The sequence below is a fragment of the Podarcis tiliguerta genome (genome assembly GCF_965153285.1).
Source record: "Podarcis tiliguerta genome assembly, chromosome: 11".
NCBI lineage: Eukaryota > Metazoa > Chordata > Lepidosauria > Squamata > Lacertidae > Podarcis > Podarcis tiliguerta.
This window is the reverse complement of record NC_139544.1, coordinates 40696290-40721073: the sequence shown is the minus strand read 5'-3', so window position 1 is coordinate 40721073 and position 24784 is coordinate 40696290. Positions and strand designations below refer to the sequence as shown.

The following is a 24784-nucleotide window of genomic DNA, read 5'->3' as shown; positions in this document are numbered from 1 at the left end:
ATTCTTGTTTGCCAAGAATGCAAAGAGTGATAGAAAGGTCACACATCCCTTGACAAAGCCAATGGAAACTGAAAATAAAGAAAAAAAGAGCAATCATTCTACATGTGTGTAGTGCTTTTTGTGATGGTATTCATTGGTATGGAGTACTTTCACCTTTTTTTGCTGCCCAGGCTAATCACTTTGTGCTGGCACCCACAGCACTTTTATAAAGGTAGGAATACTGGCACCTTTTTTAAAAACAAAAAGAAAGTGTTCTTTCTCACTGTGTGTGTGTGTGTGTGTATCCACCACCTAATCAAATTAAAGACTACTGCAATTCTGAATGAAATCTGATGTCCTAGGACTTTCATCCCACTATTGCACATGTAAGTAACCTGGATAGTACACTGAGTGTTGTGCACCACTGTTGCTATAGTGACATTCTGTGCAAGGCTGTCTTTCTGCTTCAAACTGCTTACTCCGTGCTTTGTAGGAAAATGAGATAATGGGACTTTAACAAGAACAACAATGTAGATAGACAATTTGAGATTCGGGATAGAACTGTTTTATGGAGGGGCCCCTGTGTTACTGTGATAAACCAGCCATGTTGCATTTGAGCTCTTACTGCTCATGATGCTAAGTGGGGAGCTGGACTTTTGCCTCCAGAGTCCTGCCTGGGTCCTTTCCCCTAATGCACTGGTTCCCAATTGGTGGTCCGTGGACCCAGGGGGATCCGCATAACCCACCTAGGGTGTCCATGGCACCGTTCACATAACCACAACTACCATGGAGGTATTACAATGTTCAAAAGTAGAGGAGTCCATTGCTTGGCTTTTGAAAAACAGGGGGTCTGCAGTATTTACCTAATTGGGAACCACTACCCTAATGTCTTGAGGTAAAGGGAAACTCAGTGAAGCAAACCAATAGTGAAGCAAATGTACTCTTTACCTGCTCAATACCTACATCTTTCTTTTTGCAAAAAAAAATAAAAAAATTGAGATTCCCCGCCCCCCTAGTGTGCATGGGAAATTGAATTGAAAGTGCTCATGCATGGATAAATGTGCACAAAAGTGAATCCGTGTGACCCACGTGCGCTTTGGTGCACCTATGGGTGGGTAACCCTGACTTGCTGTCTTTGTAGAATAGGATTTGCTGTTCTGCGGTTTGTTTTTGTTTTTAAAACGATGGCCAATCTGTTTCAGTGTTCTGTAATAAAGCTGCCTTATTACTATTTAATCAATGGCAGGGTATGGTGTTTTAAAAACAAACAAATGTTTTCGGCATAGCATGACGCAGAATAATGAGTCACTACGCTCCTTCTGTCAGAGCCAGACAATGAACGCTGTGGGAAGGGAGGCTGGCGAAGCACGCCATCAGCCTATTTTTTTTTTTTTAAAATACAAATAATATTTCAAGGCGGCTTACAAAAACATATCCACCGAAATGCAAAATGCAGTATAATAAACTGGGAGCCAGCAGATTAAACAGATTTTTTAAAAAAAACAAACGAAACAAAATAAATAAATCCCCAAATAAAACGGCGGGAGGGGGGCGGGGACGGGCGCGTTTTATCTCATGCAATATACAGCTGCTGTCGCGGGGGGTGGGAAACGACATCCACTTTAGCCGCCGCTGGCTTCCTCTCGCTCGCCGCGCTGCAGAAGCCGGCAGCCGGGGATCCCCTCCTCCCTCCAACTCGAAAAAGCAGCGCGCTCGCTGAGGGGATTCCCCCTTTCGCCGCTCTCCGAACGTTCGGGATTGTTCCGAGTGACGTCACGCGAGGGGGGCGCTGCTTGCGGGCTGGTGCGCCTTCAGCCGAAGCAGCGCCGCGCAAGCGAAGGTTGTTGGCAGGAGGAGAAAGGTGGCGCTTCGGAGCGCGAGGCGTGAAGCGGGGGTTCCACGAAACCTCTCCTTTCGGGGGGCCCTTAAAACTTCCGCGCGCGTTCTGTCGTATGTGTCTTGTCGTTGGGAGTTCTCCGCTTCGCACAAGGCAGAATCTTCTCCCTCCCCCCCCCTCCCTCGCACATGTACACAGTGTTGTAGAACGTCGGGCGCTCGCGCGCTCCCTCCCGCCCCCAACACAAGCCCAGCCTCGTCTAGCTGCTCGTGGCGGCTGTTGGCGGCGAACTCTCGCGAGGCTTGGGCGCAGGGCATCGCTGCTGCGGCTCGGAGCGGCGCCATTTTGGGGCTGACTGACTGACTGGAGCGAGTAGTTGTGCGCGCGGCGGGGGAGAAGCGGCGGCAAAAAGGAGCTTTCAAATCCGGGACCCCGCAGGAGCTGCTGTGCTTGGCCGGGACTTGGCTGGCAGGTTAGAGCCGCGTTACGCCGGCGACGTCGCTGCCTCCTCCAACCTCCATACCACCCCCTCGCCGGTCGGTCGGTCGGTCTGAGGGAAGAGGTGGCGGAGGAAACAATGTTTGCGTGTGCGGAGCGTGGGGCTCCGGAGCCAGGGAGGCGAGCGGGCCCGTCCCCGGGGGAGAAGAGGCAGGAGAAGCGCGGCTCTGAGGCTCCGCGGCTGCGAAGGATTCTCGGCCGGAGCGCGGCTCCGGTAGTTTGGTCTCTTCCCCCCGCCCCCTGGCCTGCATCGAGCCCTGGGCATGTGGCCTCTCCGTCCTTTCTCCGTCTCCCTTCCTCTTCCAACCGGGGGGGGGGGCGGGGAATAAACGGGACACTAGCTCTGTTGGGCCCCGGCTTGGTCGAGGGGCGGCAGTTGGAGGCAGCAGCTTCGAACCCCCTGCGGGCGGATTGCGATCGAGCGAGGGTGTAAATATGACAACCTCCAGCGGGAGGACTCGTTCCCGACTTTACCTGGCCATGAAATGGGACGGGAGGAGGAGGAGGGAGAGCGAAACCTGGGCAGGAAACGCGTGCGCACTCCCGTAGGTTAGACGCTCGGAGAGCCGTGGACGCCTTTCCTCCTCGCGCCCCTCCTACTTTGCTCGGGTCCCGGATCCGAGATTGCCCCCCCCCGGGGGGTGTCCTATCGTGTGTTTACTCGGAAGAAATCTCCGCGGCGCGGAGCGGGGACTTCTCCCGACTAACTATGCCTAGGGGTTGCAGCTGCAAGTCCTCCCGTTTCACCGATCTTCCTTTTGCTCGGTTGGTTCGTTGTGGCTTTTATCTTTATTCTTTATTTTTTTCGTTTTTGGTACGAAATTGGGCCAAGGAACGTGCTTGGTGAGAGTTTTTAATTCTTCCGGTTTTCTTCGCGCCTGCCTCCCATGATAGTACTCTTACGCCAACCGCCGTTTCACCCTGGAGTAGGACCTCCTCCCCTCCCGTTTTCGCTGCTGACTCCAGCATATGCTTCCAGCGCAATCCGCGTGGATTTCGTTGCATGTCCTTATTTTAAGGCTTCCTTGTTCACAAGTACATGGTGTTCATTATTCTCAAGAGAGCAGATTCATAATGTTGCAGATTTCCTAGATGTCTCGAGAAAGGAACATTAATTGCAGTATGTCTTGTCTCTTTTTCCCAGCCTCCTACCCCACTTCTAGGTGATCTGGATTCTGAACATGAGCTTGGATATTTTGCAACCTGTTGCCTCAGCTTGTGAAAAAAAGGTAGCTGGATGCTGACCTGCAGAGTCTGCTTCGATTGCAAGGGAAAACGTTGACTAAAAAGGGAATTGGGATTATAACCTGTTCAGTTGCTTTTCCACTTCAAACACTTCTGAAGCCTGCAGAACCCGGTTTATGAACTTTTGAGATTCTTCTTCTGCTTCCCCTTAAATTCAGGATATCATCTTGGACTAATTTTTCCCCATATGGAATGGATAATTGTATAAACTTCTTAAGTTCTGCATGCTACTTTCAAGAACTGTTTTTGCTTTCTAGTTCAAACATTTCAGTCAAAACAGAGATTGACTTGATTTGTCAACTAAGTCTAGAAGATTATATTAAATGTAGCTCCCAATTTTTCTAATATTGATGTAGAATTTATGGCAAATATTGCTTTCATTTTTTAGGCAATTTGGAATTACTTTTTACAATGATGTCTGTTTCCTAAATGAAGAGACAAAGAGCTTTATTTTTCATTTTTAGTGGGGCTTTTTTGTAGTGTTCTGAAGAAGCAATATGGGAATATCCAGATAGCTGCTGTGTGTGGATGTCTGAATCGACTCTTAGAAATGAACTTCATTTTGAATGCAGACTTTGACTTCTCAGTTCTATTCTTTATGTCATAAAAGGTGTATTTATTTCTTTTGGAACTGATGTTTATGATAGTAAGATATACGCGGAATAGGAAAGTGAAGAAGTGTCAGAAGATAAGACAGGCTGTTAAAACCAGACTTGTCTGACTTTTTTGAAAATAACTTTTTGGAGTCCTTAAATGTGAAGAATGGGTAGCTGATTTCCAATAATCAGCCCTTGTATTGCATAGCTACGGATGTAGTATCTTTAAGGAACTCGGATCATTACTGCAAGGGAAGCAAACTGGAAAACGCAAATCACGGAGAGTTAATGCCAATCTGTGCAGTTCTCTTGGATTTTGTAAGTATTGCCTGAAACTACAATTGTTACAAATATTAATTGTAAGTGAGGTAAACTGTTGAAGATGTTCCTTTTTTGTTTTGCTTGTGGTAATATTTTTCTTTATCAAAAGTTTGAGAGGCATGTTAACACATGAAAATCTATTTTAACTATATCAGAACTTGCTTGGATTCTAAGGAAGCTTATACTTACTACTTAAATTTGAAGTTTCAGCTGATTCATGACTACTTGAAAATGAATCTGATTGAACTTAAATGGACTTGCATCCTATTTAGGATTTGAACCATGTGCAGAAGTGATCATTAGGTCAGTGCCAGGCATCTTGATAGTGCTGTGATGATAGTTTTGGACCAGGATTAAGCCTTATTTGTCTTTCTCCTCTACACCCCCACCTGATTTTAGTACTAATATCTTAGTTTCATGTAAGAAAACTGGTTAGCTTAATCTGAGATAGCTTAATCCAATGCGTTAAAGCTTGGCAAGAGAGGATTGCAACTGGCCACTAAATAAAAAATTGATTGTGAGCTGTCTAGATAGAATCCTCATTCTGTTTAGTCTCTTATGTGTATGTAGTAGAAACACTTCTGTGAATGTGGAATGCTCTTCCCAGGGAGACTCGCCTGGTGCCCTCATCTTAAGGCACCAGGCAAAAGCATTCCCTTTCTCCCAAGCCTTTGTTTAATTAGACAGGCCTTTATTTAACTACCCAATCTATGGCCTTTTAAACTGTGTTCGAGTGGGATTATTGTTTTTATTTGTTACGATGGTATGTATGTTATTATGGTATACATTTATATGTTGTAAACTGCCCTGTGATCCTTGGATGAAGGGCGGTATAGAAATTAAATAAATAACAATATGATAGTCCATAGCCACTTAAAACAATTTTAGATTATTAAAATGGAACCCTGATCCTACTCAGATCTTCACCTGATATCAATAATTTTTTTTACAAGAGGATACTGGCATATCCTGTCCCCCAGTGCGGATGTGTGATGCTTTGCTCCTTTTGCCTCTAAATGCCCATTAACCTTGTACACAACTTGTTTTGATGTTTTACAGAAATCATTTTTAAAGCCCTAGCTGCCAATATATACAGTGGAACCTTGGTTGTCGAATGCTTCGGAAGTCAAACGATTCGGAATGCTTCCTTTTTCGAACACACCTTGGAAGTCGAATGGCTTCTGAGGCACGTTTCCCCACTTTTTCAATGGATTTTGCCAACTGGCAATTGTGCCTCGGTTGTTGAACGTTTTGGAAGTTGAACGGTCTTTGGAACGGATTACGTTAGACAACCGAGGTTCCACTGTATATGATCCTGAAATGATTTTGGTGCCACTTTCCAGAGATGTAGTCTACCACAAAAAATGAGGTGCATTGGCCCCCATGTTGGCCTAGTTAATAGTAAGCCATAAACTACAGCACTTGTGCTTCATTTAACTCAAGAAGCCAAGGTTTGTTCTTTGCTTCTAGCTTCTAGCTTGGTTTGCTTCCTTATGATATGCACAAGAAGAGGGGGGCAGGCACACTTGATCCATATGTGTTAGCACACTACTTGTTTGTGGTGAGATGTGCTTTGTTTTACACCATGATTTACTGCTAACATTCAAACTGGCCAACATCAACTTAATATTTTTGATTATTCGTTGTTATATTTCATCTCCAGAAAAAGCACATACAGAGAGTTGTTTATGCCAAGCAACTGCTGGTGTCTGGTGATGTATAGCTGAGCATTTGTTAATTTTGTTGACAAGCCAGTGACAAGTGACAATGGAAAGGATACAACTCATAAATTAGAAGCAATCCTCTTTAGAAGTTAGAGTGGAGAAACAGAAGAGAAAGTAAAACAGAAACTTAATATGCACAGGAGAAATACTGGACTCGTAACAGGAGAGAAAATAAAATTGAAACCAAAAAATACCTAGCTGAAATACTGCGCTTATAGTAAAGTTGCATAATTCTTTATCTGGTTGTATAGTTAAATAGTTCTTTACGCTAAGATAAAGCCCAGCTTGAAGAAGAATTCACCCCCTTAGGGTTAGCCTAAATAGTGCCCTCCTATTATTCCAGATAATTAGCCATGTGGTCTTAGACTGGTAGCAGTTATACTCCAGTGTCTGAGAGCCACCATGTTAAAGAATATTTACCCCAGGGTCAAATGAGCCTTTTCAGTACAGTAGGGTTGCATCTTATGCAGAGGTTTGGTTCCAGTGGTTCCACATATATCGAAACCCAAATGGATAGCAGATGGGCAGGGTGGAGGAGAGAGAGAAAGAATTCCTAGTACTCCGGAGCTGGCACACTCAGCAGGCCTTGCTTAGCAAGCAAGGTGGAGTGTTTGAAAACTCTTTTTGCTGGGTAACCCAAGTGGACCCTGCGTGAAAATAACTTTTAATCTCTTTTCCTTGCTTGGATTTCACTTGCACTTATGTGGTGTATGGTTGAAATCAACACAAGTTAAATGTGCTTGAGGTGTGACTGTACTGTACCTTGCAGTGGCTTGTTACTAAACACACATTTGATAGTTTCATTTTCCTGCTCATTTCAGTTGGGATAAATTGGACCCCTGCTATGTTAGCTGTAATCCTAGCCCCTCTTATTGGAACTAAGTACCATGGAATTCAGTAGAACTTGCTTCTGAGTAGACACAGGCTTGCACTGTTAGGTTTTTTTTAAAAAAAGAAGATGCTGGAATACTGAAATGGTATAAGACAACTTCCCCAATAATTGTTGAGGGGTGCAGAAAGCAAAGGCATTCAAGAGGATACTGCAGTTTATGACATTGTTCAGGTATGCTAAAATATATATTTCAAAATACTTCAAACACCTGTTAGGGTCCAAAGCAATCCCACTGGCTGTGCTAAAGATGTGGCTGTGCTAAAGATGTGAAACCCCTTTTGATGATGTTGGATGCCTTAGTGCTTATGCAGTAATGGTGGTGGCTGGTCTGCACTGGACCAAGGGCTTGGTGTCACTCTATACATGATAGGATGGGCAAAAGGTTTCTCTATACCAAATAGGATTGGCCTCTTAAGCTTGGCTACAGAATGTTCTGTTTTAGTTGGCTGTTTAGATCCTCCGTTTTAATTTCTTCTCCAGCAGAATACTTGAGTCAACAGAGTAGATTAACTACTTCTAAATTTATCTTGCTCTGTACTTTATTAGAAGTAAAACTTGGATAGCTTCATTAGGGCAATGAGAATACAGTTGTGTTTAATTATAACATTTTAAATTTCCTACAGGTTTATTTTCAACAGAATCCAGTGCTGCCTCAAAAAATATATAAGATGGACAAAACAACCTAGTTACAAAGTAAGTGACTGATATTTGGCACTATTCAAATCACCTTAAACTCCAGCATATTTACATATGTTAATCTCCCCCGCAATTTGACAATTTAAAACCTTAAATCAGAGATTGAAGTGAAGCTTGGGAGTGAAGATTCTTCAGTGAATAAACAATTTTTTTGATCTCTGTTGATATTTTGACTTGAACTACTTATCTTTGAAAATTCTATTTAGTTAGCTTTTTCTTTGTGTCTGCTGATATGATAGTGAATCTCCCCTTGTACATCATGCTCGGTTGAGAGCTCAGTGCAGACATTTCCCATCTTTCCTAAAAGTGCTTGCAGAAATCCCCTGACGATTCTGTGGATCTTTGGCTAGAGGTCTAAAATGTTGACATCAATAGAGTTTTTGTACAATTTCTGTACAGAAGTGAAGGAAATCTTCATAGCTGTGCATGCTAAAATGATTAGGCAAGAATTTCAGACTTAATTCAGGCATCAAAAATAAGAATTTGAATTATATAGTACAGTATGTATATAATATATGCTGTTTCTTACTATGTAGGTCTTTAATTTTAATTGCAGCTTGAAGTAGAACCAGCTACATAGATTGTATCTTGGTCTCGAACAGGATTTTCTGTAATTTTCCTTCCACAGAAGCATTAAAAAGTGTGCCTCAGAATGTGTGCCGCATCTTTCAATGATGACAAATCCTGATAGAAGTCATAGAATGATAGCTTCTGATTATGCAACTGAAACTTTTGTGTTGTGTAGAAACAATTCCATGCAAGTTACGTGTCTTAGCCTGAGTTATTGTGCCCACTTCCCTGGAAGTAAGCCCCATTGCACTCAGTGAGTTCATGTGGTTGCTTTTACAGTATTAGAATCCCAATGTATGTAAAAACAATTGTTTTCTGGTGTGTATTTTGTAGGCTGTGTTGCTTTAGTTATATAGTTTCCAATTTGTTTCTGGGCCCAGTTCAATGAGCTAATGTTGACCTATAAAACAGACTTGGGGCCAGGGTTTGAAAGGTCACCTCCTCCTTTGTGAACCTACTTGTAGAATAGTCTTCTGAGACTTTGTTTTATGTACCACCACCTAAAGAATAAAAGTTGGTGGAAGCATGGCACAAAGCATTCCAGTTGTGGAATTTCCACTTAAGAAGGGTGAGATTGGCCCTATACAGTGGTACCTTGGTTTTCAAATGTAATCAGTTCCAGAAGTCTGTTCAAGTTCCGAAATGTTCAAAAAACTGAAAGCGGAAGCCTCAAAATGGAAAACTCAAAATGGAAGCTGCATTTCCTGTTAGACTTCTGAGGCGCGTTCGAAAACAGAGGCATTTACTTTCTGGTTTTCGGTGTTCGAGTTCTGAAACGTTGGGCTATGGAGGCTTTCGAAAACCGAGGTACTACTGTATCTGTTTACTATAAGGCAAGCAGTAAAAAAATAATTCTATTCAGCACAGGTTTTAATGGCTTGGTTTTTTATTATGTTTAGATTTGAACCTGCTCCTCTTGATTCTAAGACTTTAGTGTTCATTCAGCAGAATCATAATAGGCTCCAAACACTAATTGCTGGGGAGCATAAGTGGCAATCCTATCACATCTATGTTCTGCTTGTGGTGTTCCTGGTTTGGTGGCTTCTCATAGGCATGTAGAATGCTGGACTACATGGGCATTTAGTCTAATCCAGCAGGGTTCTCATGCTCTTAATCTGGTTTATTATTTAAATTTGGTTTTAATGTTTCATTTTGCATACAGCCTGGGGAGGGGCAGTCCTTATTTGGGCCAAAAGGTGGGCTATACATTTTTTAAAACAGTTTAAAAATCTTTCCTTTTTAGTGTTCTCCAAAATCATAGTGTGTTCTCCATTGGGGTTTGTAGTTGATTCCTTCAGGTTCTCTCTTTGGACCAAATTGAGTGCATACATGATAAATTGTTCACCCAGCACTTCACAGTATATGTGGCTCCTAACATTCCACAGAACTGTAAATGCTATTTTAGAAATGTTAGGCACTGCAAGGATCTTTGTATGTAGGACAGTGATGAGAAGACTGTTGTTCATTCTAGGATGGTGTAGTTGTGGATTGATAATTAAAAATGTTATCATTAATTGCTTTATTCTTGGGAAATGTGAAACTCCTACTATAACTAAATTTAGCACACCCAAGGAGCTATGATTTTTATTATAAGTGCATTCTTGTTTCTTACTGACAAAAAAATAGTTTTGAAACTACACAATTTGGCCAGTCTTGTATATATGCATAGTATGCTTATAAGTGTGTCCTTCTGCTAATCATGATGAAGACACTACAAATGACAACTGCTGCACGACAAGTGCTAGAGAGTGCAAGTCTGTAGCCTGTGAGGTGTCCACAAACAAAATACTGGTGCCAACCTTGGCTTAGCTCCGTGGTCCTGCACATTTGCACGATCCTATCACGCCATGGTGTGGCTTACTGTGTGGTGCAAATGAGGCGCACAAGGTTGAAGGGTGGAATAATCGTGATTCTTTTTCTACTTTGGATATCTTTTCAGGGCTGTTTCACCTTGTTCTAGCAATGGAGCAAATTAAGTGTGCATGGTATGGTCATAAGCCAGGCTCTCCATTGCTCCAGTGTTCTTCTGTTTCTTTGAACTGCGTTTCCTTTCTTATGCAACCCCTAAGACTTGATGGGATGCATTTCTTCTTAATTCTTAGTAACGTAACTGTTGAAAGTAGTCATTTCAGGGTGATAAGTACCTGGGTACTCTATATCCTGAAATTTCTCTCTCTCTCTCTCTCTCTCTCTCTCTCTCACACACACACACACACACACACACACACACAAAATATGGGCTCACCCTATTCTTCTGATTATAAATAGTTTTTTATATTTTTGTAAACTGTCCTGCAAGCTAAAGGGCATAAAATTCAGTAAATAATTATAGAAATTAACTCATGCAGTCATTAACAGCTTTTAAGTGCTTTTCAACCGAGACTTGGAAACACATCAAATATAGCTTGCTGCTTACAAGATGTTAGGGCCCCCCCCCCGAACTCCACTGACAACATCTCCATGCCGTTAGATACTTCATAGAAAACCCCATCCATCTTGCTATTGAATTGTGTAGTGCAGCTGGTATGATGACATGACTGAGCTGTAGCATTTTCCAGAAAGTGGTGACCTTCAACTCTAGAGCTGTGAGATGCAGTTTAAATGACTGCACCCATGATTGTATGGATTGATGTGGAATGAAATTAAACTTAGGCGACATTTTATTGGGTTGTCAACTTTGATTGTAACCTGATATGCTCACTCTCCCTAGAGTTTACAGTTTCTAATGATGAAGACTGTTTTATTTTAAACTAGAAATTAAAAAAAATAAAATAAACTGTTTTTATTTATACTAGGTTAGATCCAGACTTGATTTTCTGTAAATGGAACCCTTGCAGAAGGGACTGTATGCAGAGACTGCCCTTAAAAATATGAAGGGTGGGAAGCAACCTGGTTGTCAAATGACTGTATACTGGTGTGCATTTTAGCCTATGCTTGTATTAAAACTACTACATGAGCTTGGCCTTGGCATCGCGAGGTGTGAGATAGTGTCACATACTGTTGCTCAGCAGTTAAGATTACTGTCATTTGAAAATCCTCATTTTCCTATGATAGAAGGGAATATTCTTCACTGAGTTGCTGCAAAACTGTGACATGCCTTTTGTGGTAGAGAGCATGCCTCTCTTCAGTCTTTCTGCCTTTAACCTAGCAGACAGGCTAAGCTCAAAATATATCTGCCCATATAATAAAAATGTAATAATCTCACACTGCAGTTTGCTTGACTAGATAAGTGGCAATCCAAAATTCAGTGTATTGGGAGGTGATGGATAGGTAGCTCATAGAGGGATTCCCAGAACAGACTGCAGTGGTCTTCCAGCTCTGCTAGCTCCTTCATCTGTCAGTCTCATGGCCCAGGATCCAGATCCACAGGCCAGCTGGTGCTGCTACTGGCCACTTTCCTTGTCTGTGGCTGATGTTGAAATCTGGTGCTGCTGCCATGAATTGCTATAAAGAGTGGCAGGAGGAATTGTTTCCGCTTGCTTCTGAATTTGTGGTAGCAACAACAGCACCAGGAGGTGAAAAGCAAGGAGGAAGGCACACAGAAGCAGTGGCTTCTTACGGAACTTACAGAGGAATCCTAACTTTGTCTCCTTACAGGCAAGTCCTGCTGAATTCAGTGGGACTTTCCCAGGTAAGTGTGGTTAGAATTGCAGTCTAAGACATTAAGATTGCTGGTGTTAAAATCTTCACTGACTCCCAGTTTATTTCAGTGCTTTTCCAAGTACACTTGGTAAATAGCTTTTTAAATTTGTGTTTGTGTTAGCTGTGATTCTTGAATGTTATTGTGGTTCTTTTCACTTGTTAAGTTTCTTTGGGGATATTAGTCTTACTGTATGATACGTGATTAAAAATATATATCCTACATTTCCCTTCTCTGATAGGTATTTGCCATGAGGTGTTGAAGCCTTGTTTTCACTGATTTGGAGAGACTGGACCTAAATGGCGCAGCATGACTTTGCTCCAGCCTGGCTTAATTTCCCTACTCCACCATCATCATCAAAGGTCTGTTCTTACAGTTCATTACAAGTATCAGCACCAACTTATCTTTCAGCTTTGAAATTAGCAGAGGTTATGTAAACAATTCATTAGTATACTAGACTCAGTAGTGCAGCTACTGTTAGATCCTGGACTTAATGAGGTAATGACTCCAACCCTTCTCTCGTCCGTCCGCCCCCCCAAAAAACCCCATGCTTTTCATTGGTTTTTATATTCAAGAGATATTAGAACAAAAATCTCAAAGAAAAACTGTTTTCCAAAAGGGAGCCTAAATTTCGCAATTTAAACAGATTATGCCCCCATGATAGTTATTACTATTTATTAAATTTGTATATTGCCCTATTCCTGTAGGTCTCAGGGCGGTTGACTGCAGCAATCAAATGTAATTTGTCTCTGCTGCCCTAATAGTAAACACTACAATTAACTTGGGAATAATCACCAAAAGTGCATGCCTGGCTCACCTCCTTTTGACTGTAAAATTCATTTAAAATAAGTAAGCAAGCAAACAGGGAAGAAAAGTGGTCAGCTGGTCCTGACCCCATCTTCTTCCAGATTTTTCTGGGGTTTTTTGTTTAAAATCCTATTGGTGTATGTCCCTCTTTGTAAAATAGCCTAGTTTAAATGAATCATTATTATGATACAAGCATGTTAATAGAATTATGTTTTAAACAGGTAAAACATTGTAAATTGGCCATTATTTTACAGCAGTAGGAATACCACTCTGTAGAGCTTACCTTCTTGCCTCCCCAAATTGCATTGTGGTGCTTATTTTTATGAATAGTTTTCAGCTTATGCATGTTTGCCACCGTAAGTTCTCTGGAGGAAGGACTGGTTTAAAAAGTTTGTGCAAGTTCAATGAACTTTACCTTCCTCGCTTTCGCCCCTGCAGCTCTCCACACATCCTCAAAACCTGCTCTAGAGGGTTGGTGAACTCTGGAGCAGATTTTGGGAAGGCAAAGCCCCATTCTGTTAGCAGAAGTCCATTCATGTAATGCTCAGATCTGCCCAATAATTTATTGCTCTTTTTTATATCATTGTTTCGCAGTAACAGCTGTGTAATTTGGGGTTTTGTGGTGTGTGTGTGTAGTTGGCATAAGTGTCAACCCTGTTTATCTCATCAGCTTGGATACAGAGATTTTTTTTGTACAAGTGGAAAAGTGCTTCACCTTGAACAAAGTAGATCTGCCTGATTTGTCCAGTTTCCCTTTCCTGACTCCTTTGTCCCACTCCACTCTGTTCCAGGGGTCCATTAATCTTCAGTCACAGCATTTGGATCTAGGGAGGAGCCAGAAGAACTGATGTGTGAACAGAGTTCCACTCAATTGTCTCTGGATCCTACCCATAGTGTTTTGCTGGAAAAATACTTGATAATTACTGTATTGTTCCATGTATAAGATTATATTTCCCCCCCTATTTTTCAAGTTTAAAATGGGGGGGGGTCATCTTATACATGGATAGTGCATATGGGAGATTTCTTTATTTGGAGTCCCAAAAAATAGGAGTCGTGTTATACACGGGGGCGTGTTATACATGGAAAATTCGGTATTTGACTAGTCAGATGCCCCCAAAAGATCACCATGGTTTAAAAGAACAAGTCATACGTTGTGTTAATGTGGACTTTGCAGTGGAACTGACATCCATTTAGAGACAATGCTCACTAAGTTCTTGTCCTGCTTTATGCTTGCCATTTACATGTGATTGAAAATTCTCTAACTATGAATAATCAAACTCTACAAATTAAGCAGCATGGATGACTTGTAGAGAAATAATTTTGCCTAACCTTCATTTCTTGACATTTATTGGAGCCTGAAAGTAAATGTACGTTTTAAATCTGGTGTTCATCACATTGGGCAGAATCCAACTTCTTACAAGTGGAGCTCCACTCATGCAGTGGGATTTCTATCTTCCTCTCCTCCCTCCTGCAGCCTTCTATCTGCACCCTCAAGTTGGCTTAAGGGTTCAGGACCCTCTGGAGCAAATTTGAGGGGCCTGTAAGATGGAGAGGAAGTGAAGTGTGATGTGTGAGTGGGTTTGAATGTAATGTATTGTTTTTAATCACTCTGACTTGTTCTGGACATGAGTTCTTGGTATTTGGTGTGACTGCAAAGCAACATCAGCTGCATTATTATAGTACAGGCAATGGAGGTTTTTTGTGTGTCCAATTGATGCGCAACCACACACACACATTGTGGCAACCTGGAAGTGGCCATTGCACCCAATGACCTGGAATGCAACCCCCACGCAAATCAGGGCTGGGGGCTGTGTCACTAAAGTGACTGGTCAGTGTAAATATATGTTTTGTAGTGCTCATTTGTTTCTCATTGACCTTATCTTAACATTCATTTAAAACCTCATGAGGGAATGGGAAAAGCAAAGAAATACGTTGTGATGCCAATAATGTGTAGAGTAGTTTAAGCTAAAAATGACTTTCTGGTGGTGTGTAAAGAAACAACCCCCCAACAAAACCCAGAAAAGATCTTGGTTTGTAAACCTTTAAGTGAAAATGCCACCAGATTCTGTTTGCAAGATGTAATACTTCTCTTCCCCTGTTCTTTGGTATCAACTTGTTTTCTACCTTGCAATAGGGTAAAGATCAATAATAGCTTGAAAGGTCATAAATCAACCAAACTTTTAACAACTCACTTTGCAATATCAGCATGCTTGATGGAACACTAGCTCCACCATGTGCTGAAATTGCAGACTGCATGTTTGCACTTCGGTGCAAGATTTCTTGAAACTTGTATCGAAATAGTAACACAAGGTAGCAGATCTTTCAGTGACTTGAACAGTCGTACCTTGGTTGACAAACGCCTTAGCAGTTGAACATTTTGGGTCCTGAACGCCGCAAACCCAGAAGTGGGTGTTCTGGTTTGCCAACATTCTTTTCGAAGCTGAATGTCCGACGGGGCTTCTGCAGCTTCTGATTGGCTGCAGGAAGCTGCTGCAGCCAATTGGAAGCCGTGCCTTGGAAGTTAAACATTTTGGAAGTTTAACGGACTTCTGGAACGGCTTCCATTCAGCTTCCAAGGTACGCCTGTATAGGACATACCTCAAAGAATAGGTGGTCATGAGGATGAAAATGCAGGAGGTTACAAATAGTTGGCAGTTTTAGCTGGCCAATACAGTGGTACCTTGGTTTAAGAACAGCTTAGTTTATGAACAATTTGAATTAAGAAGGTAAATTAAATTTTGTCATTATCTTTAAAAGCATTTACAGTTTCAGACCCAGTTGTTTCAAAAGATTCTCTAGCTTGCCAGGTGACGTAATAAGTTAGTGACCCTGTACTGTGTGTCTTCACCACTGTGTAGGTGAGGCTATATGGTAGGACCTTTTTGATAGTGGAGCCTAGGCTTTTAAACTTGCTCACTTAGGAAACCAGTCTGCTGCTCATCTTACAGATACTGTATTCTAATAGTTGGTTTAAAATTTGTGCTTTGTGAGGTGTTTTTACTGTAGAGCAGTTTCATTCTTCTGGTTTGTTGTTGTGCTTATTAGGTTTTTTTGCTGCTTATTTTTATTTAAATACATGTATATACTTACAATGCATTTTAATGAAGTTTCTTTATCTGTATACTGCCTTAGAGGCTTTTTGAAGAAATGCACTGATAAATATATGTAAACACAGACGTGCAAATACAGACAAATATATTTCATGACAGTTATACCTGGCAGCTACAGAACGCAGGTAAAATGGCAGTGTGCTGCTTGTCAGTTGCTCTGGAAGTTTATAATGACTTCCCCCCCACCTTTACTCTTGCCCTTTTAAAATGTGGTCTTTTGGGGTGGTTATTGGGTTGTTGTTTTTATTTTGATTATGTATTTTGTGGTTTTATATTTTAATTTTATTCTTAAAACCGCCCTGAGACCCCCTGGTATAGGGTGGTATATAAATTCAATAAATAATAGTAATATTCTTGGGGATGATTTTAGTGCCTTCAGATTTAGAAAAACTGAAAAGTGTTTAAACACCAAACCTTTGCACTCTTGCATGCCAACACAGTAGCTGAAGATGATTTATTTAGTGTTGCTGTTGTAGACCTCACTTAATATTTGTGTTTACTTTTAGTCATCACTGAATTTTGAGAAGCATTCCGACAGCTTTTCATGGACAGAGAATCGTTATGAAGTTAACCGTAGGCGACACAATTCTTCTGATGGATTTGATCCTAGTAGTGGTCGTTCAAATGGAGGTTTGTATGTGTTTAATCCTCTAGATACAGTGTAACCCTATTTTATTTTTACTGTTTTTTAAGTGTTGAGCCGCTCCTAGTTCATAAACCCTCTGAACAGTTCACTGTGTAAGCTGAAATTGATATGGGTGACTGTATTGGATAAACTGAAAACTCCATGCAGCACAACTACAGAACTGCTCTTTGGATGAAGAGCCATAGATTGTGCTTTATCCTCTGTAGTATAGCTATAGGAGGATGAGCGATACTTGGATGTATTTTGTAAAATTACCACCCCAAATTTACTTTCCAGTATTTGTATATTGCATATTACTACACCAAGAAAAAACAAACTTTTTCAAAGTTTCAATGAGTTTTTTTGCATGTTCATTGTCCCTTCTCCAAAAGTTTAAAGAAAATTTATACTTTAAAATCCTATGCTGGATTGCCTATTTCCATTCTTCTATGGATGATAGCTTCTGTTTATTCTTTTGAAATTAATACTTCTGCTGCAGTTCACTTATTACACAACATACTTTTGTCTTTTTTCAACACTACTCCTCTTAGATTTTCTGAGTGACTAACCATGGGATCTTACTCTAATTTTTAATATCATCAAACATTTCAGTTATTTCAGTTCAGTTCCAATTATTTACAGTTCCACCAAACTTCAGTTATTTTAAGCACGCTACATTTTAATTTTTTTCTGCAAAGTAAATTTTTTGGAAACTGCTTGTAACTTTGCCATTTTAAAATCCAAGGGCATTTGGGAAGAAAGGAGAGAAATGGCTGGCGCTCACAAGGTAGAAATGGCACTGAAAACACACACCACCGAGCGGGATATCATAGCGGAGGTTCACGTGCTCGCGCCAGTAGCTTTCAGTCTGGAAAAAGCCAAGGGCTGCATGAAAAAAATGCACCGGAAAGTGAGACTCTGAAAAAGGAAGACAAGGAAGAACCCAAACAATTTGAAGCCGAAGATTTTGTAAGTTAATCATAATGAACTCACTCACTCGCAGAAGTGAATCATTTATGTGCTTTCATTGAGCTTTAATCAAGACCTCCTTTGGTAGAAGTGCACCCCTGACCTTTACTTGACAATGGGAATTTGGTGTCAGTGCTGATAGGTGCTGAGAGCAAGCCCCCACTGGGATCAGCTTACAGTAGGGAGTTCCCATTTGGGAACTTCTTAGTGCAGCCAATCTGGTGAAAGCAGTCAGCGCTGAGCCCTACTTTCAATAGGGATCTTAACTTTCAGCCTGGCTTGAGTTATGATTTCAGGGTGGTTCCAGATGATTAACAGGTGAGTGGCCTTGCCAGCCTGTGAAAATGGCCTGTGTGGTGTAGGCGACATCAAGATCTGGTCTGCCAAACCCTGTTCCCAAACCCTGCTTTACAGCCCTCCCTGGAGTGAGATGGAAAGTAAAGATAGCTAGCATTGGATATTGCATAGTGATGACTTTGAACCCCCAAACCCTTGGGTGACCTCTATTGGTGGTTTTATGTACATTTCATTTTGTTAGATGTAGGTTTCATTGAGTGATTCTGAAATAAAATTCAGCACCCTCATTGGTAAACATCATTTGCCAGATCTGAATCATCTCTCTAAATTGTAATATTTATGATCTGACACGTTAAATTTTAAATATTGGTTATTTTCCAGCAGATCTTAAATCAAGCTGTATTTTGTTTCCCACCTTCTTTTCAGCCATCCCTGAATCCTGAATATGAGAGAGAACCAAACCAGAATAAATCATTAGCTGCTGGTGTTTGGGGTAAGAGCACTGGCCTTTAAATTACAGTAAAGCTTTTTGAGTGTCATTTTGTTAGAAAGTGCCTTTGAAGTGATATTTATTGTTGCACTTTAAGTCAGCTGTACTTTGTGATTCTGTTTGATTTTTGTGATGCATTTATTGAGCATTGAAAACTATCAGAATAATGTAGCTGTGCTGCGCATAAGGAGTTATAATGTGTGCATATTCACATTCTTGCACTAAAGATAGCCACCACATGTTAGTGTTCCTGAAACCATGATGGCTGTGCATTGATGGAGAAAATTTCTGATGCAAGTGGGGCCTGCAGCAGAGTGTTACAGTATATGCATGCCACTTAGCAAGAATTAGTGCCCTCCTCCCAGGATAGTCCATTCCATGCTCCATTCTGTTTTTATTTTCTAACTATCATGTAGCATCACATGGTTACTAAGCATCCTTGGTTATTCTTGGGCCATGCTTTGGGTTTTTCCTCACCTTAGGTTTTGTATTTAATTTTTTTTGTACTTCACAAAGACTTTGGGGTTCCTTCAAATATGCTGATGCCTCCCTCTTTTAAAAATCATTTTGTTTTGTTTCATGTCCTGCTGGCAGTCTTTTTTGGTGGGGTCAAGACGATGTTCTGTGCCTAAAGCTGTTGGACTTTTTTAAATACTGTCTCTTCTTAGGTCAGATGGTTTCTTTCAGTTCCATGGTACCTGGTTATAAACATGAACACTTGTTTTGCTATGATGATCTACAGAGTATAAGGAGAACTGTATCACCTGAGCCTCTTGAGTGTTTTCCTCCAGAATTAAAAAATATCAAAGCAATATATAAGATGAAACTTTTGTTTCTTTGCAGAATATCCTCTGAACCCAAAATCTAGATCTCCACGAATGCTGGTTATAAAAAAAGGCAGTACGAAAGATTTACAGATATCTGGATTCCCTGTAGCAGGAAATATTCATTCACAGTCAGTCAAGAATGGAACTGGTACAAGTGTCTATAAAGGTTTAGTTCCTAAACCTGTCATTCCACCTGCAAAGGTAAGATGCGTATAAGTAATGTGTCTTGGAGGAGGGGATTGCAGATTCTTCACTTGTTTTGTAATGTTTTTCACTTTCTCTGTTAAAGCATTACATGTAAGACACATATTAAACCAAAATAAATGCAACCCTGCTTACTCCTTTATCTCTTGTTACCTCTCTCTGTTTCTCATTGCCTTCTCTTTCTCTTTGTCAAAATTTAGATTCCAAGCTTCTCAAGGAAGGGCCAACCCCTCTCTTTAATTAATTTCCCCCCCCATATATTGTCCTGTAGACTGATTGTGCTATATAAACATGTTCAGGCTCTTGTCATAAACATTAAATAATGTAAAGAATTTAGTTTATTAACCTGGTCAAAAATTATTTATCATTTTGATTTATTTAGACAACACAGTGGAAAAGCCAAACAAAAGACAACAAACTTGGCCCTCCATTTCCTCATGATTCTCCATACGGTATTGGAAACTTTAGTGCTTTCAAATCTACTGCTAAGGCTGTTGGATCACAGAATTCAGTGAAAGAGGTAAAGCTAAATTGGTTACTTTTTTTATTTGGGGTGTTTCTAGTTTTGAGAAGCTGTTTCATGAACTTGTGATTTTTGAGAATTAAATGGAAACCTGAAACTATATTTAAATAAAGCAGAAATAATGGCAGCTGAACAAAATGAAACATTGCCATGAAGTTTTTCTTCATCTCAGTATTGTGTGTTTCTCCACCATAGTGTAATCGATCAAATTCCTCATCTCCAGTTGATAAACTTGGCCAGCCTCGCTTAACCAAATTGACTCGAATGCGCACTGATAAGAAGAGTGAATTCTTGAAGACACTGAAACGGGATCGAGTGGAAGAGGAGCATGATGGGCAAGAGAAGGTACTACAAAATTTGTACAGAGGGTCATGTGTGTTTCATTTTTTACTACAGATGACTTTCAGCTTACATGGGGGCTGTGTTCTGAGGATAGTGCATAAAGCCAAAATCGTGTATAGTCAATGGGTTCAGTGGTGGGTGGGATTGCTAGCGTCTTCTTTAAGACTTGTGATGCAGTGTTGATCATAAAGAGTGATGTAAAATGTAGATAAGGATTGTCTTCTATTGGGAATCTAAGGAATATCTTCCATAGTGAGCTTAGCATATGTTGGTCATCAGAACTTACTGACTCTATCCTATGTAGCTTGAAATTCAGCTGTTTTAGTCAGTCCTGTACCACACCCCAAAAGTAAACATAAGTATTTGTACTTCACAATTCAAAGATAACAGTCTCGTTAGTCACAATGTCTATCTGCTCTCCCCAGAATTGGAGGCAGTGTGCCCCTGAAAGACACTTGCTTAGGTGGGAGCAACAGCAGCAGAGTTCCATTGCACTCATGTCTTGCTTGTGGGTATCTCAGAGACATCTTATTGGCTTCTGTGGAAAATGGAATGCTGGACAAGCTCTAGCAGTGCTCTTCTATGGGCTTAACTTTCAGTGGGATGCAATATGTCGGCTTGTTGCATCTTTTTATATTCATGCAAATCGTGGACAAATCTTTTTGGAATTTACTCAAATATGTGACTTCTTTAACAGGATGATGATGATGAATTTAATTTACATAACAGCAACAATGGTCACGAAGAGAGGGACATAAACCGAAACTTTGAAAATGAAATTCCTCAAGAAAATAGAAATGCTATAATGATGTCTCAGCAGATCATTCGGTCTTCAACATTTCCGCAGACCGATGTCCTTTCAAGCTCACTTGAAGCAGAGCATCGGTATGTATTTTTCCAATTACTTACATGGTTTTAACCTGTTGAAAAATACTGCTTGCTGGAAGGATAGGTATACAGCAGCGGCAGGGAAATGTTTTGACCTGGTGGAGCAGAACCTTTTCTGTCTATGGGCCAACTTTTGACAGGTAGGCGGGACAACCTGTCAGTCGACTGACATCAATTCCCAGTGGAACTCAGTCATGCAGTTGATCCAGTAGGCTTGAACTCAGCGCACATCAGCTGATGGGTAGTGACTTCATCTTGGTTTTCTGCAAGGATCAGCTATGTTATCAAGTTTCTCAGGGGAACAACAGCACAGCTGATTAAGCCATACTTCCACCTGCCCCACACCTGATGTCACATAATGACAGGTGTCTCTGGTTTGGGGAAAATAGTATCATGGGCAAAATTTAGCCCCTTGCCTGGCCAAATTTGACTTGAGGGCTGAAGGTTCCCCACCCCTTGTATACAAGGTTAAGTTGGCTTACAATAGGAATTAACTTGATCGTTTTGATCCAGTATTTCACATACTGCATATAAATAGTATGTTCAGTTTCTTGAATGGAGTTATTGTCATTCAGCTGTATGGTCCTTGAAGTGTTGTTTTATTTATATTGTTTTAAGTTGAATATTTGCCTCTGTTGTATCCTAAAGAATGGGTTAGAAATACATTTAAATAAGCATCCATGTACAGACCCCTTTCGTGCACTGGGTTTTCTGATGTATTGATGTGCCACTGTTCTTTCTCGACTGGGAAGAAGAGAGGCATGAAGAAAAAATGGGCAGGGAAGTGAAGCAAACCTTTTGCTTTTTCAATCACTTTCTTCAAAAAGTCTTAAGAATGAAAGGTTGTGAGAGCTGGCCAGAAGATGGATTAAATTGCACCCTTCAGAGCAATTAGATTGGGTCTGGAGAATGAAAGTTGCTGATCTTTTTATAAATGTCCACATTTTTATTTCCTTTGTAAAGATTGTTAAAGGAGATGGGTTGGCAGGAAGACAGTGAAAACGATGAGACCTGTGCTCCGCTAACTGAGGATGAAATGAGGGAATTTCAGGTCATTAGTGAACAGGTGAGAGCAAAAGCTAGCCCTACATAACTTGAGTTTGTTATGTTTCAAGTGAAATATTCTATTGAGCTGGACATCTTTCTTACATTCTATATTGAAGCATTTCAGTGTTAAAATGATCAACTAGTACCTTCTTAATGCCTGAGAGAGCCGATAGCTCATATAAGCCTCCATATTTTTGTGCTGCCCGCACAACTATTTATAGTGGCAATGGGAATCTTGTTTTCCTATAAGAGCCTGGTTGTTAGATACACATTGGTGAGTGTTTTAAATTACAAGGGTAAGAAGTTTCTTACTGTTGGTTGACCTCTTATTTAAACTTTTCTCATCCTGTTCCATCCCTTGGATTTGAGCCTTGAATATTGCAGGGGGAATTTCCAATGTTGAGTCTGAGGAAATATTTTGTAAATCTACTGGTTCAGAGATACAGGAGGGGAAGATGGGTATCTAGAAACTAGGTAATTCCTATAAGACCATAGACCCCTATTTGAAAGGGATGTTTGAACTATTTGAATTGGGTTTGAAATGGGCTTCAGCTTACTAATGGCTGCAGAAAGTTTTGTGTATTCATATTAAAGTAGCCTCCCCCCTTTATCCAGTTCAGCTTTATAGAATCAGGGATGTGGCAGTAGAGACAACTTACTGTATATATGCAAACAATATGTAAACCACACTCAGTTTATGGGAAATGGAATTGTAACTAGAGATTTACATCTATGTTCATGGTTCTCTTTAACCTCATACTTTGATTTGAGATCTAATGACAGGAATCTAATTACATGCTTATTTTCATGTTTGTTACTAAAAAACAAACAAAAAAAAACTGGAAATGCAAGCATCTACAAAACATAGTACTAATGCCATTGTTGAATCCTGCGAAGTTAATTTTTGTTGTCAAAGATGAAATACACATGCTTAACACCTTGTACAAAAATAAATGCTTTTCAATCTGCCATTTTCAGATAGCTAAATTGATTTGTGCTTTAAATTTCAGTTACAAAAAAATGGCCTTAGGAAAAATGGTATTCTAAAAAACGGCCTCATCTGTGACTTCAAATTCAGTCCCTGGAAAAACAGCACTTTCAAACCAACAATTGAGAATGAAGACACGGAGACAAGCAGCAGTGACACATCAGATGATGACGATGTGTGAAGATTGCTAGAGGATGTCTGCCTTGCATCTTGTGCAGTTTGAGAATGAATCGTTCAAAAGAGGGGAGAACTATAATTTTACATAGTGACATGCCCCCTAAGAGGAAGGATCTTTTGGACTCCTCGTGAAGGAACCTAAGAATGTTGTGTTGATGAGCTGTGTTGAACATGACTATAATTTCTGTAAATGAATGTTGTAGAAATGAGGACTTTGCCCCAACATTGACTTCCTTCATCACTGCAGCATTTCTCTGACGAGCAATGTGACAATGTAAGAGAATGAGATTTTCTCATTTAATAATAATAAAAAGATTATGTAATGTTTGGCAAAGTTTTTGTCTTAAGACTGCAGGTCTAAGGGAGAAAAGGGCAGCTTGACACAGTGTGTTGCTTACTGAGACGGATTTCTTCTACAGTGGGAATCTACAGTTTTCACTTTGTGCACAGACAATAGACAATATAGCATGTTTGCTAAACAAAAAAAATATGACATAAGTGCACTAAGACATCCATTTCCTGAACTGTTGTAATTGTTCCACATACCAGTAATTCTCTAGCAGTTTGTACTACAGTAATTATGAAAAGACTTGCTTCAATTCTAAACTTCACAGAACTGGTGTAAATCAAAAGCTTTATTTGGATGCTGCAAGACCCAGGAATCTGGATCCTCCACAATGAGTGCTGATTCTTTGTGGGGAAAATAAACATTATTTTGATAAATTATTCAGATGCAGAAAGCTTATTTCTCTGACTGGATCCATCTTAACACATGCAAAATAAAATGTCTTCACTTAATATATTGGAAGATACCATTGAAGATACTTGTGTATACCTTGTGGTTCTTTTAATTATCCAGGGTTGCTGCCTCCACACTTCTGAGAATTAATTCTAACTTCTGGTTTGTGTTTCTGCACAAGGTTTTGAATATGAAATCTTATTTAATGTACACATGGTTAAATAATTGTATGGAATTTGGCTGTGGCCATATTCACACTAATCTTATCCTATGCAAATAATAATAATAATAATAATAATAATAATAATAATAATAAATTTATTATTTATACCCCAAGCATTTCATTAAAGTTAGCTTTTAACTATGTAGGTTTTCAAGTTTAGTGTTGACTAACTAGTTTTAAAGCAGGATTGTTGACAAAACACCTAGACCTGATGCTTCTTAGAGTGTTCCTTTGGACTTCTCAGATGGATATGCTTACACCCCATGCCATCTTACCAATTGTGCTTTAAAGGTGTTGCTTTGGATGATCTTTGGAAATGGATTTGGTTTGTATTCACTTTGGAAGAGCCAGGCTATAAATATTGTAAATATTACAAGTGAACGTCACCATGCGCCTCTAATTCAGTATGACGCACTTACCACTACATTTGTTTTGAATAGATTTTATCTTGAACTAGAGATGATACTTACCTGGTGTAAGTAATCACTGGTAGTACTCAGCTAAAGCATAGCTAGCCCATGGTGCCCCCA

General features: G+C 40.3%; 1 protein-coding gene across 2 annotated transcripts; it reads left to right on the top strand.

Annotated features, from left to right (window-relative positions):
• The first annotated feature begins 1797 nt into the window (after positions 1-1797).
• GPBP1 (GC-rich promoter binding protein 1) lies at positions 1798-24018 on the top strand. 2 transcript variants are annotated; one of them, XM_083404152.1, is made up of 14 exons: positions 2100-2288; positions 3459-4473; positions 7716-9117; positions 9602-11989; positions 12240-12360; positions 16422-16545; positions 17286-17509; positions 18233-18299; positions 19140-19324; positions 19710-19847; positions 20046-20195; positions 20890-21077; positions 22044-22146; positions 23138-24018. In XM_083404152.1, exons 5-14 carry the CDS (start codon positions 12298-12300, stop codon positions 23294-23296), a joined length of 1401 nt encoding a protein of 466 aa, XP_083260278.1. In that variant the 5' UTR covers positions 2100-2288; positions 3459-4473; positions 7716-9117; positions 9602-11989; positions 12240-12297; the 3' UTR covers positions 23297-24018. The 2 variants fall into 2 exon arrangements, with proteins under 2 accessions (XP_083260277.1, XP_083260278.1); XM_083404151.1 differs by lacking the exon at positions 9602-11989 and having other exon boundaries at positions 1798-2288; positions 7716-7785.
• Positions 24019-24784: the final 766 nt, after the last annotated feature.